The 15,051-nt window shown below is 37.0% G+C and overlaps 1 protein-coding gene across 1 annotated transcript in view; it reads left to right on the top strand.

The window, feature by feature from the left end:
- The first annotated feature begins 931 nt into the window (after positions 1 to 931).
- FAP (fibroblast activation protein alpha) overlaps positions 932 to 15,051 on the top strand; it is a 73,661-nt gene continuing 59,541 nt past the window's right edge. The window contains 1 exon segment of the mRNA XM_049615588.1: positions 932 to 1,022. Within this exon segment, the coding sequence (XP_049471545.1) occupies positions 932 to 1,022 (91 nt within the window).

A 15,051-nucleotide genomic window follows, 5' to 3' on the forward strand; every position in this document is an offset into this window, starting at 1 on the left:
GAAATTGTGCTGAAAGAAAAACATTTCTGTCCGCAAGTACCTCATAATCTCCCAGGGGAAGAAAAATGTGCAGTTATGTGGTGTATGTCTCATAAAATCTTCTATGGCTTTAATTTTCTTTCTCTGCAAAAAAAAAAATAGGCATATATATATTGTATGTACCTGGAAGTTATACTATTTTAAATTATTTCGGTTGCAGATTAAAAGTTTATACTTGCCAAAGTGATCCATGAGCGATTTCTAGAAGAAAATGAAACATAAACCCAAACTTGTTAAAAAAAAAATAAAACTAAAACCTCTGTATGTCAACGTAAGCAGATGTTGGTGTAGAATTTACAAGGATGAGAAGGCTATAAAACCTCCCTTGAGCCACTCACAGTTCATTTTAAGGCCAAGAACGCCCCCAAAATCTGTTTCTAATTTTACAGAAATCTTTTGAAATTTGGCACGGTATTCAAAAGTCCGTGGAAAGAAAAAAAAAAAAAACCTTGTCCTAGCTTCAGCTTCCAACTCTGAAGACAGACTTGCTGCTTTTCAACGGTTTTCACAGATCCAGTGACCCACGCTGTGAAGTCAGCTAACTTTCAAAAACATCTGGAAAAATGAAGGTTAGTATATGCAGCCTCAGGTATTGCTAAAGAATGAGGACTAGCTGGGTTGAGTTTGATCAGAGTTTTCTGTTGTTTAGAAGGTAAAGATTTATACATAAGTATGCACTTCCTGGAGTGGGTTGGGAGGGAGAGATTGTTCTGAATATATTGCAGAAACATTTGTTCTGGCCGAGCTGGAAGAATTCCAGCAATTATAGCCAGATCAGTGGAAAACAATCAAAAGCTTTGTGGGGAGGGAGAAATAGGATTAAGGTGTAAACAAAATCTTGCCATTTCTACTTCCTAGCAGAAACTGTGCATCTGTCAATTTTCTTTATTTTATGTAGATATGGTTAAAAATTGTATTTGGAATTGCCACCTCTGCTGTTCTTGCTTTGCTGGTGATGTGCATTGTCTTACGTCCTTCAAGAGGTAAGAATTTTCTCTGTTTTGCTCTCTCTCTGCTTAGGATAGCTTGGAAAGTGCACTAATGCATGGTTGCAAGTGATCAAACATTTCCTAAGTGTCTATTTCCCAAAGTAAGTCTGTTATTTCTAAGAAGACATAGAGGCTCACAGAGATGTTGTTGAGCAACCAGAAATACTGAGGAATTTAAGGCACAAGTAGGAAGGGATTTCCAGTATTACTTCAGCAATAGAAAAGCCTAAGCACTATTCCGTATCACTCCCCCCACACACCCACCAACAATATATGCTAAGTTACAAGTTTGGACAGGCCTTTAGAGAAAATATTTTTAACTAACATTGCTTTTCATTATCGGATTCGCTTATGGAAAATAAAGTAAGAATGGAAAAGTCAAAACAGAGCCTATGGGGTTTTGTATTACGAATCGTTCTAAAAATTTAAGAAGGCAGTGGAAAATAGATATCGCAGGAATAGCTGTGTAGAAAAGGTGAAATTGTTGCTCTGGATGCAGTAGCAATGAAAAATCAGATTAGAAGACTATCATCAAGTGAGCATTATGTCTAGTGATAAATTGATCCTTTTAAAAGATTAACATTGATCTCAATTTGCTGTAAGTTGGAAGATAGTGTGAACTGATATTGGGACTAGTCTGAATTTAAATTAAGACTGTCTACAAATAATCCAGTGATATTAGGGGAATAAGTTTTTATGAAACAGTTGATGAAGAGAAGCTCAAATTCTAAAATAGGAAAAATATCACAACAATAACAGGTCTTGAGTGTTGGGATCTCGGGAAAGGAGAAAAGTTTGTACTAATAAATATTAAAAGCTTATGATAGCTAAGATGGGAAACATTTTTGGTTACAGGTTAACTGACGATAAATGCAGACCAGTGGTAAGCCTTTAGCTAAAAAAATGATCTGTTGCTTTAAAAAAACAAAATAGAAAAATATTTTGAAAAATTCAAAATGTTACTGGGATTTTCACAGAACTATAAAATGAAGAAGTTAGTCAATAAGATGAAAGCAGTGTTCTTAGATCTTCAGTGGTAATCTTTAGTCCTTATTCCTGCTATCTTCTGGCACTGATTATTCTTAGGCTGCTGAGATGTGTGTGCCCATCCATATTTTTCATATGTTTTTTCAAATTAAAATTGTTTTCAGACGAGTGTCTCACCTCAAAGGTTTTGGGCCATATTTCCCTCATACTATTAATTGTCAGATGGTGGATTAGGTCTAAGTGACCTGTTGAATGCTAATCCGTTCAAAATTAACTCCTTATTTTGAGAGAAACTCACCAGTACTTGAAATCAACACTTTGCTCCCCCCAAAATTAATGTTCTGAGAACAAAAAGTGTGTAGATATTCTTCTGAGCTTGCCTCCATGTCCACAAGCAAGATTGGATTGCATTGCACTTTGCAGTTTAACCCATAATTTTTAATAACAAACATACTATGGTTATACATTTATAAAAAGCATACAACACATAGACATTTGTGTAGTTGTATACGATCTCAATCCTTACCTTCTTCCCAAGGTTAGATATGTATATTACACACATAAATATGTTATAATCTACATATATATTTGAAGTCCTATCATTTGTAACATAGTTGTCCATTTCAACCAACAAGATTAGTCTCCGAGCAAAGTAATTTCTTGAAAGAGTGAAATAATCAAATTAAACTTTAGATAAAATTTTATTACTCATTGAACAACAGAAAAATCACACACAAAAAAAGCTGAGAACTGTATCTTTTGTATCCATGATACCATTCTTTTTCTATTCTAAGTTGGCTGAAGCACTTCTCAGAATTGCCACTTCAATAACTTGCACATGGGACTATTCGTTGCCTTACTTTTCTGAGCAGGAACAGGTTTGAAGTTTTCCTTCCCTCAAGTCAGTGTATAGGCAGCCCTGATGCTAAGCACATCCTTCTGACCTCCCTCCTGTCTTCTCACCTCACTCCTTAATCATCCCAGATCCAGAACTTCGCTCTCACATCTGTCCGGTGCCTGGTCAGAATAGCATCTAAGGTAATAAGGCAGGAGGAGAAGGGAAGGAGGAACAGAGAATTCAATGCCAAGTAAGCTTCCAGTTAGCCTTCTCACACTTCCTCAGAAATACCATTACCTCACATTGGCCTCAAGTGCCCTCGTATTCTTAGCCCAGGGTTTCTGTGCCAGTATAAGAACAGTTTTCCTTTGAGAAACTTAAACACCCACTTAAGAAACATTGGTTTGCTTATTTATTAATTACCGAATTGAGTCCCACCAATGACCTGCCCATCATTGTGCCAGTTACTGGGGAAACAAAGATGCAGTGGTCTAGATTTCCTTCTTAAATGCAAGGTAAAAACCCACTGTGGATGCATAGTCATCACCACCAGAGGAGATTTCTGCCAATCCCCACCAGGTCTCAGTGACAGAAGGAGAGAAATGGGCTTTTCCACACAGGGAGAAGGTCCCAGGAACACCAGCCTCAGTTCTAAAAGAGCTGTGGAGGAATTAGGCAGGATTTTAGGAAAAATAGAAAATGTAGTAGTGAAATGAAAAGATCCATTTACATCACTCACATAATAATAAAAACAAGGGACAACATTTTTGGATACTTCCAAAATTTCCCATTTTTATTTTCACCAAATGGGAAATTCATAGGATTTTCTATCCCTTAGCCCAAGGCTATCCCCCTTGGCCTCAGCTGACTCTCCTTTCAGCGATGCCCTTTCTAGTCTCCTGACTCTATTCTTTTTCTCTCTTCTTCCCAAGCATCGCTCCACTTCTCTTGTGAAGATGCAATGAGGCCAAGAATGAAACTAACCTTCCCCCTGTTTTTGCCAACCCCAAAGACAAATGCACAGATCTTGTTACAAGAGATTTCAAGAGATAAACACAAACCCACAAAAAAAACTAGAATTGGAAAGTGATAGAAGTTCCAGAATTTCTTTTTTTTTTTTAATGTTTTATTTATTTTTGAGACAGGGAGAGACAGAGCATGAACAGGGGAGGGTCAGAGAGAGGGAGACACAGAATCTGAAACAGGTTCCAGGCTCTGAGCTGTCAGCACAGAGCCCAACGCGGGGCTCAAACTCACAGACCACAAGATCATGACCCGAGCCGAAGTCGGCCGCTTAACCGACTGAGCCACCCAGGCGCCCCTAGAATTTCAAAAGTAAATTCTATATGGCCTTCCTTGCCTCATAATTTACACTCTCAGAATTCCTGGACCTGATTTGTATAAATTGTGTATGAAAGGAAAGGTGGGCATGCGATGCCCCTCCCCTAAACTTCTACTGCGTGTAGAGTTCCCCACATGATAATGAGCAGATGCTCCACAAGTATTAGCTATTATTTTTTGTTTATGATTTTAATATAGAATAGCTACTGAAATAGTGACAGCCAGAATTTTATTGTGTTCTTCATCCTAACATACATGGCAAGTAGGCCGTTGATGTATTCCAATTTCAACAGTGTTCTCCGTTCTGAGAGTAGGGAGTCTTTACCCCTGGGTACCATCCCTGTTCTTATCCCTCACCTCCTTGAATGAAAAACAAGTATTTTTCAGAAACTTTTGTGCACAACGCACTCATATAGGACACTAGCAGCATTGGCGCAAAAGCAAGAAGAAAAAAGGAAGAAGATAAAGGAAATTGGAAAGGGAGGTGCAGAATAAAACTGAAGAAAAGAAAAAGAGAGGGAGAATGCAGTGTGGAGAAGTTGAAAGTTCTCCTGGGCAGTGCCTCCAGGATCTCTCAGTGGAAGGAGAACCATTGGAAGTTCAGCCTCAGATGTCCCTGAAATCCTGTCTACCTTTAAACATTTTGCCCCTTTTTGTTGTTTTGGGGTTGGCAGTGTTTTATACAAATTTGTATTAGTTGCCAATTTTTAAGAATCAGAAGATTTCACATAAAAATCTTAGATTTTTTACTCCACTTTAAATATTAGATCTGGCAACATTGGGCCCATGGTAACCGTTAGTTGAAAAGTAGGTGCTCTCTTTAGATGAGCAATGCATTCTCCAGTCTGCCACAGACCATACAACTTCCCATTTTATTGTGCACAGGACACCATATTCATTTACAATATCTGCCCGACTTCTGAAAACAGTTGGATTTTTAACCCTTGGACTGACTGAAGCATATGATTCCTCCTAGGATTAAAACTAGTAATCTACGGGGTGCCTAGGTGGCTCAGTCAGCTAAGTGTCTGACTCTTGGTTTCAACTCAGGTCATGATTTCACGGTTTGAGTTCAAGCCCCACATTGGGCTTTGAGCTAACAATACAGAGCCTTCTTGGGATTCTCTCTCTCCTTCTCTCTCTGCCCCTCCCCTGCCCGTCCTCTGTTTCTCTCACAAAATAAATAAATAAACCTAAAAATTTTTTAAAAATAACAGTCTACTAAATATGAAAAACCTGAGATTAGCAGCCTAAAGTTATCCAATATCCACAACATCCAGTCCACTGTGGCTCCCTGACATGTCAATTATTTGTCCAACGATTATTTGTTAAACACCTTCCAAATAACTGCCACTAGTCTAGGGCATGGATGACAAGATCTCCATCCTTAAGAAAGAGCAGTCTGATGATAAGCAAATAAATATCCAAGATAGTTCAATTTCTTAAAAATGTTACCTAGAACAAGTAGAGTGAGGGTTGTATCGACATCTAGGACTGCCATAACAAAATACCACAGGCTGGGTGGCTTAAAAAACAAAACTTTATTTTGTCACAGTTCTGGCAGCTGGAAGTGCAGGATCAAGGTGCAGACAGGTTTGGTTTTTTTGGAAGCTTCCCTTCTTCGCTTGTAGATGGCTGTGTCCTCACATGGCCTTTTCTCTATGCACACACACTCCTGGTGCCTCTTCCTCTTCTTATAAGGACACCAGTTATATTGGATTAGGGCTCCACCATTATGATTTTATGCAACCTTAATTATGTACCTCTTTAAGGGCACTGTCTCCAAATACAATCACATCAAAGGTTAGAGCTTCAGTCTTTGAATTTTGGGGGACACAATCCGGTCTGTAAAGAAGGTCATCAATGAGCCTCCTCTGAGATGACAATTGAGCTGCGACCTTAAGGACAGGGGGGTTACAATCCTCCAGCCAGGGATAAATCCTCAAGGCAGAGGGAGATGCAGGCACAAAGTCCCTGAAGCAGGAAAGTGTTCAAGAAGTTCAAGGAATCAAAAAGAGAATGATAGCTGTGAGGTCAAATTGTGTAAACCAGTTAGCACAGGAAAATATGTATATACACCTATGTTTACAGTTATACACACACCTATATAAAATCTATAGTGATTGCTTCCTTAGCTAGGTAATGCCTTATATAATTCACTTCAGAAGATATCTGAAGCCATAGACAATTTGGAAAGAACCGAAATCAGTATTTTTCAAGAAATATAATTTAGGATGTCTGCATTTTAGGCAAAAATCCGCAGTTGGTAATATTACTATTACTACTACTATAACCTCCGTCATCACTGTTTGTAAAATCAGATACATGTGAGACGAAATCATCTTCAAAGGAGATGTGAATATGTTTTTAGGGCTTGAAATTTTCCCAGTATCAACATTCAGAACTGTGAAACAGACTCCCTCAAACATCTAAGAGTTTTAAGCTTATTTTTTCACTGTTCTTTTGGAGGAAATATGGGCAAGTCTGAAGGATTGAGGAAAAGGTTCAGAAAGTTCATGGACATGAAAGAGCTTTTGAGTTGAGCATAAACAAATCAACTTTGCAGATTATATTTCTGTAATTTGCACTTGGATTTTTAAATCACAGAAGATGAATCTTGGCAAACTTTCAATGAGTTTTGCCAAATTTTAAATAATATAGAAAATAATCCGTGTTTGGATGAGTCCCATCATGCAGAGGAGTTTACCTGTCTCTGATTTCCAAAGGGAATTGTGTTACAACTTACACAAGAACTTCTAGTCACAGATATACTTGGAAAAAAAAAACTCTAAAGCTCAAATCAGGTTTGTGTATTTGGGGATAAAAGTTTTTAAGAACCAGAGACAGTCAAACTGAGTCTTAAAATATATTGTAATAATTAGCACAGTAGGCACAAATTGAAATGATTTTCCATAGGATAATCAAACACGAGCCAATCTTTTGTTTAAAATTTATTCCCACGGGGCGCCTGGGTGGCTCAGTCGGTTAAGCGGCCAACTTGGGCTTAGGTGATCTCGCGGTCCATGAGTTCGAGCCCCGCGTCGGGCTCTGTGCTGACAGCTCAGAGCCTGGAGCCTGTTTCAGATTCTGTGTCTCCCTCTCTCTGACCCTCCCCCGTTCACGGTCTCTCTCTGTCTCAAAAATAAATAAATGTTAAATAAATAAATAAATAAATTTATTTATTCCTCATTTATATGCAAAACAAAGAACTTATTTTTCATTTCAGTATCTTTGTGAATTAACAAAAATTATGTAGTAAAAACAGAATAACTGACAACTGTTATTAACCTTTATTCCTATTAATCATAAAAAGAATATGACTGCTTAGTATCTAAATTAAATTTTTTCATATAGGTTATGATTTTATACTTGGTAGAAAAACTGATGTAATAGAATATGTAAAATTAAAAAAAAAATAATGTCTATTTATTTATTTGTTTATTTATTTATTTTGAGAGAGAGAGCACAAGCAGGGGAGAGGCAGAGAGAGAGGGACACACAGAGTCCGAAGCAACTCCAGGCTCTGAGCTGTCAGCACAGAGCCCGACGCGGCCCTGAACCCAGACTGGGAGATCATGACCTGAGCTGAAGTCGGACACTCAACCGACTAAGCCACACAGGCACCCTTGATGTGATAGAATCTTTAAAGTAACAGGATGAAAAGACTGTATGCCAAAAAATCAGGTAACATATATAAAATGGAAAAATTTCTAGAAAGATACAAACTCCCCAAATTTACTCAAGATTAAGTGGAAATCTGAATAGAACTATAAGAACTAAAGAGATTGATTTAGTGATTTTAAAACTTCCAACAAAGAAAACCCCAGGCCCAGATGGCTTCACTGGCAAATGCTACCAAACATTTAAAGAAGAATTATTACCAATCTTTCACAAACTTTTCCAAAAATAGAAAAGAATGCCTCTCAATTCATTCCACAGGCCGGTATTAGCATGACACCAAAACCCATACAAAGATGTCACAAGAAAAAAAGTTACAGACTAATATCTCTCAGGAATATAGATGAAAAAAATCCTCAACAAAATACTAGGAAACCAAATTCAGTTATGTTTAAAGGATTATATAGCATTATCAAGAGGAATTTATCCCAAGAGTGTTGGTTTAACATCCAAAAATCAATTACTATAATAAACTGTATTAATGGAAAAAAAAAGACAAAAACCACGTGATTATCTCAATGGACACAGGAAAAATTTAAGGAAATCTAACACTCTTTCATTGTAAAAGCACTGAGCAGACTAAAGATAGGAGGAATTTCCTCTATCTGATCAAGGTCATCTACAAAACATTCACAGCTAATATCACAGTGCTATAAGATTCAGTGCTCCCCCCCTAAGATCAAGAACAACACAGCATGTCTTCTCTCACCACTTCTGTTCCATATTTTTTGATGGTTGTAACCAGGGCAATTAGGTAAGGAAAAGAAATAAAAAGGATCCAGACTGGAAAGGAAGAAATAAAATTATCTCTATTTGCAGATGATATAATATGGTTTATAGAAAATCTCAAGGAATTCACCAAAAGAAAATTATTCAAACAACTTAGAAAAGTTGCAACTTTAGAAAATAATAACAACTTCAGAAAAGTTGCAAGACACAAGATCAGTGTGAAAAAACAATTGTACATTAGCAATAAACATACATTAGCCATAAACAGTACAAAAAGATCTAAATAAATGGAAAGACATCCTACATAAACTTTATATAGATCAGAAAACTAAATATTTTTAAGATGGCAATACTCCCTAAATTTATCTACAGATTAAAAGTAATTCTTATCCAAATCCCAGATAACTTGCAGAAATTGACAAGCTGAAAACTAAAATTCATATGGAAATGTAAAGGACCCAGAATAGTTATCTTGAAAAAGAACAAAGTTGGAGGAATCACACTTCCTTATTTCAAAACTTAGTACAAAACTTACATAGTCATAACAGTGTGCTGCCTGCATAAGGACGCACATATAGATCAATGGAATACAATTTCAAGTCCAAAATTAAAGCCTTATATATATGATTCATTGATTTTTTTTGCAAGGATGCCATAACAATTAAATGGGAAAATGCTTCAACAAATGGTGTTGGGAGAACAGGATGTCCACATTAAAAACAGATATTGGACTTCTTACCTCTCACTATTGGTAAAACTTAACTCACAATAGATCAGGCACTTAAATGTAAGAGACTTAAATGTAAGAGCTAAAACTATGTAAGTCTTAAAACAAAACATAGGAATAAATCTTCATGTTCTTGGATTAGTCAATGGTTTCATAGATACAAGCAACAAAAGGCTAAGTACATAAATTGAACTTCGTTGAAATTTAATGCTTTGGGCTTACAAAGGATACCATCAAGAAAGTGAAAAGACTACCCACAAGATGGGGAAAAATATTTGCAAATCATATATCTGATTTGAATCCAGAACGAATAAAGAACTCTTAAAAGTCAATAATAAAAAGGCAAGTAAACCAATTTAAACATAGACAAAAGATAGACATATCCCCCATCCAAAAAAAAAAAAAAGGTATGCAAATGACCAATAAATACATGAAGAGATGCTCAACATCATTAGTCATTAGAAAAACGTAAATCAAAATCTGAATGAAATACCAGGAATGAAGTTGCAGGTAGAGTATTTAAGTGTCCATTATAGTTTACCTAGTGAGAAATGGCTTGGTCTTGAAGCCATTGGTCTAGAAATGGAGAAAAGCAGACACAGTAGAGAGAGATTTTGGAGACAGGGTTGTCAGGTTTAGGTGCTGGAAAAAGGAAGAGGGGGAGGAGAGAAGTCAAGGATAACTCCCAGGTATTTGAATTGAGGAATTACATGGATGGTAGTGCCATTACTTGGAGGAGTCTGGAGGGGCAGCGTGGAATTCTTTTATTCTTAGCTTGTAACATACTGATTTTGAAATGCCTGAGAGATGTGCGAGTGGAGATGTTAAGAAGGAGGGCTTTTTTTTTTAAGTGTATTTATTTATTTTGAGACAGAGAGAGAGAGAGTGTGTGTGCATGTACACACATGAACAGGGGAAGGGCCGAGACAGAGGGAAAGAGAGAAAATCCCAAGCAGGCTCTTCACTGTCAACACAGAGCCCCACATGGGGCTCGAACCCACAAACCGTGAGATCATGACCTGAGCCAAAACCAAGAGACAGATGCTTAACTGACTGAGCTACCCAGGCACCCCAAGGATAAGGTTTAATATACAGGTCTGGAATCTAAAGAACAAATCCAAGGGGGGGTCAAGTGTGGCAATGGTGGTGGAGGTGAGTCAGGCCAACCATGTGTAATAGAAATCCTAAAATGAAATGGCTGAGGAAAGTGGCTCTCCTCAGACCCCAAGGAATACCAATAGGAGCCACTCCAAAATCTAAACCAGGTATTAGAGGCAGATGAGCTGGCAACGTAGACTGAGTGAGCCTTCAAAAATAGACAAGGTATGCTTTTACCTTCAAGGTCACCCAAATGGCATTTACTGTTCCTGTTCTCATGCATTATGTTGACCATGTCCTCTGATCTTCAAAGCTTTAGAGATCATGGAAAAAAATGCCCTAATTATAATAACATGGCACAATAATGACATAATACACAAACGGACTTGAAAAACTGACAATTCCTTTGACTTACGTTGTTTAGTGTTATTTGTAGAGAAAATTGTGGAAAATTGCTTTCAGAACTGCGAACTACTACATTCTTCAGTGAGACGTTAAAAGGTTTCTTGCGACCTCTGCTTTGACGAAGCTCAAATTGCTTCATTTTCTCTTCACCTACGTTTTGAGGTGTAATTATTCTACGCTCTTGTGTGTGGCTTGCTTCTTGACCTTATTTTTGTGTTTGTTTTGTTCTGTGGTTGTTTTAACGTGTGCTTTCACTTTAAATCACAGTATAGTAATAAAATGCGAGGCTCTAAGATCAGATAGAGCTGGATTTAAACTCCATCTCTGCTCTGTATTAGGCAAGTTACTTTATCTCTTCTAATTTCCATTTCATAATCTGTAACATAGTGTTGATAATAGTACTTACATCCGAGAGTTGCTGTGAATATTTAATAAGACCAATGCGTGTAGTAGTACTTAGTACTTATAAGAACCTAGTAAATTATTACTCGTCTAAGGCTGCCTCAGACCTATTTTTTTTTCAGAGTTGTAAGCCTTTGCTCAAATATAATGTTAGTTTGTGAATAGTATACTTCGCACCCTAATACTTCCTACCTTAACCCTTGTGGTGTTCACTCCAGAAACATGCATGACCTGGTGTGATGATAGGAGGTGACGCTGCCTCACAGACAGCATCTCTGCAGACCCCACAGAAGCACAGGTGTGGTGTGTGTGGGGTCTCGGGTCACTTTCCCTGAGGTGGCTCATAAGCATTGCTTCCAAATCAAGTTCAAAAGTGACAGCAAAATGACCTACTAGCCATTTGTGTTCCCATTTAATAAACCGTATTTTCTCATTTAGTTTATGATGAATATTACAGCTAACATCAGATGTCTCTGCTCCAACACGAACTCTCAGTTTTTCAGGACTGGAAAATTAAAGAGCAGAAATAGAAACAGAATCCTGATAAAGAATACACAAAGTTTTAAGAAAGAATTAAGAAAATAGTGAATCATTACTTGTGAATCATTTCTATGAATTGTAATTTCTTGGATTTGTAATTGAAGTAATTTTCAGCTTTGCTTTAATAGGTTGAAAATGAAGATAATTAAAGTATGGTTAATTAGAGTGTTTAAGCGGTGTATGAGTAACTTGTGCTAAAGACGGGCCAAATTGAATTTAAGGGCACTATCAGGAATTAGGTGTTAATCAAGTGAGTGTCAGCTATGTATAGAAGAGAGATATGCTTTCAGAATTCATTTGTGCTTCTGTTCAACTATTTAAAGTTTAAGAATTATGGATGCCAAAACTAAACTTCCAAAATAATCAAAAGGTTATATTTCAAAATTAAAATGTTATTTGGAAAACTGCATGAAAATCTATTTATTCATACAGTAACTATAGTGGAATTTTTTTTCAAGTGACTAGAACTTGTTTAGTGTGATTGATGCCACAGAGTTGCACTTTATACCGATTTACGCACACACACACACACTCAAACCACTAGAGAACAATGACTCCCATGCTTTCCCTGCAATCTTCCTTTAATCTAATCTGGGGCAGAATCAGCACACACACACACATCCCTTGCCTTTTGTCCATTCTTCAAGGATCAGCAGAGGGAATGTACCTAAAGAGGAGTCCATTTAGACACAGCCTCAACAGATAATGAGCAGGAGGATTGCACAGGGGCATAAACATTAAGAAAGACCATCAACCTTTTGAAATCCACGATCAACACTTAGTTGTAGAGTGTCTTTATCTATGAGGTATGGATTGGGATGCAGACCAGGAATTTATAGGCAAAGAGCAAGTCCACTGATAGGCCCAGGAGTACATTGAATCAAGTAGATTCAACGAAATCACTAAATTTGGATTCCTTGAAGAAGCACCAACTTGGGGTGCTTGGTAAAAATAAAAGCTACCAGGGCCCCAGGGCCTAGAGATTCTAAATCAGTAGGTTTGAGACAAGGACTAGGAATCTGTTTTTCAAAAAGCACTCCCAGGAACTCCAAGGACTAAACTTTTATGCATTCTGTAAATGAAGATATGTCCAGGTAGAAGAGTGTATACATGAAATTCACAACATGGACAGGAGAGTAAAGAGTAAGGATATGCAAATCTTTTTTTTTTTAACGTTTATTTATTTTTGAGACAGAGAGAGACAGAGCATGAACAGGGGAGGGGCAGAGTGAGAGGGAGACACAGAATCTGAAACAGGCTCCAGGCTCTGAGCTGTCAGCACAGAGCCCGACGCGGGGCTCGAACTCACGGACCGCGAGATCGTGACCCGAGCCGAAGTCTGATGCTCAACCGACCAAGCCACCCAGACGCCCCATGGATATGCAAATCTTTGAGGGAGAATTGACAGAAATAAATTAACATAAAATCTGTTTAGTTGATTTATTTTTTTTTAATTCAACAATTATTTATCGTGCTCCCACTCTATGCCAAGTAGTCCTGGCTACTGGGCATATATGCATGAGAAAAATCAAATACAGACCCTACTCTCATGGGTAAACACCCACACCTTATCCAATTCACATAAATATAGAGATGAAAAGGGTATGTGTACAATAAATTTAGGTAAGTACTGAGATAGCAATTAGCTAATGACAGTTTCATAGAACCCAGTGGAAGATCATTTTTGCTGGTAGCTGATACAGGGGTTAACACTGGTAGTGTAGTAAAACATAACTATGTTTATGGTCTTTCTAGATGTACAAAGAACCAAAGCTTGGGTTGGAAATTCTGAGTAAACTTCATGTTTCATAACTCATATTATGTGACCTAATGCAACTTCTCAGAACAGATATATTACTCCACTGCATTTATGAACATGTGGCCATTTTCAGCAGAAAGAAAAGAATGCCTAATTTAAATTCTTCCCATTTGATTTGGTACTCCTCTGAGCCCAGCCTGACTCTGGCATAATCACACCTTCTGAGCTCTGGCTACACCACACGTAAGGTTAAGAGCAGTGGCCTGACCTAAATCTGTGCCATGAACCTTATTTCCACACCAACATAACTGGCTCCTCTGGATATGTTTTTTGTGCATCCACTCATCACTTCTTGGGTGCTGGTGGGGCTTATTATCACTATACTAATTAGCAATCTAATTAATACATGTTTAAAATTGCTTTTCAGATATTTTGAGTCATAATAGGACATATGCTAAGTTCTCTATATAGATTGTTGGCATTTATAGCTACTATGCACCCATTTAAAAAAATGACTAACTAGGGAGTAGTATGAAATACACTTTCATGTAACTTTCCTGAATAATCTAAATTAGAGGTTCTAAAAGAGTAAATAACTAATCCTTAAAATCTTTTTGAAAAATCTGACAAGGATCAGTATGATTGTTAAGGATATGAAAAGGAAAATGTGTAGGTATTTTAAAAATAACTTGAAATTCTTGTTTTTTATAAACTTTATTTATCCATGTATGTGATATTAGTACTAACTGCATTTACGATCACAATTGTGATATTTCAGTTGTAAAGCTGTAAGATGACCAAAATGTTCCAAACACAACTGATGAATTTTATTATATCAAAATAAAAGTGAACATTAATTATATACTAGTGGTCTAATCTGAAACTGCATTTCCCATCTGTGGTTTTAGTAGATATTCAAAAACAAAACAAAACAAAAACGGTGCCAGTGGTCAAATTAGTTTGGAAAACACTGATCAAGAATATTTATTTGGTTGGGCAAAATGGGTGAAAGGGAGTGGGAGATACAGGCTTCCAGTTAGAGAATGAATAAGTCACGGGAATAAAAGGCACAGCATAAGGAACATAGTGATATTGTAATAGCGATGTAACAGGACAGATGGTAGCTATGCTTGTGGAGAACATAGCATAATGACTGTATAAACTTGTTGAATCACTATGTTGTACACCTGAAACTAATGTAACATTGTGTGTCAACTATTCCCAAATTTTAAAAAAAGGAAAAAATATTTAAAGAATACAGATAAGTTAATAGCAAAAGCTAACATTTATTCACTGATTACCATGTTCCAAGCATAGAGCTCAATGTTTCATTTCAATTAGCTCACTTAATTTAACCTTCTACAGAAATGAAAATTAACTGTAGCTATGAATTTCTCGATTAAGCATAATTGCAAGTAAGGAAAATTATATGCAAGGATATTTAAATAGGAAAATCTATTATGTAAGTCATCAGCCAAAGTCAAAGCATTACTTATGCTAGACAAAAAAGTAAATAAAT

Source organism: Panthera uncia (assembly GCF_023721935.1).
Source record: "Panthera uncia isolate 11264 chromosome C1 unlocalized genomic scaffold, Puncia_PCG_1.0 HiC_scaffold_3, whole genome shotgun sequence".
Taxonomy (NCBI): Eukaryota; Metazoa; Chordata; class Mammalia; order Carnivora; family Felidae; genus Panthera; species Panthera uncia.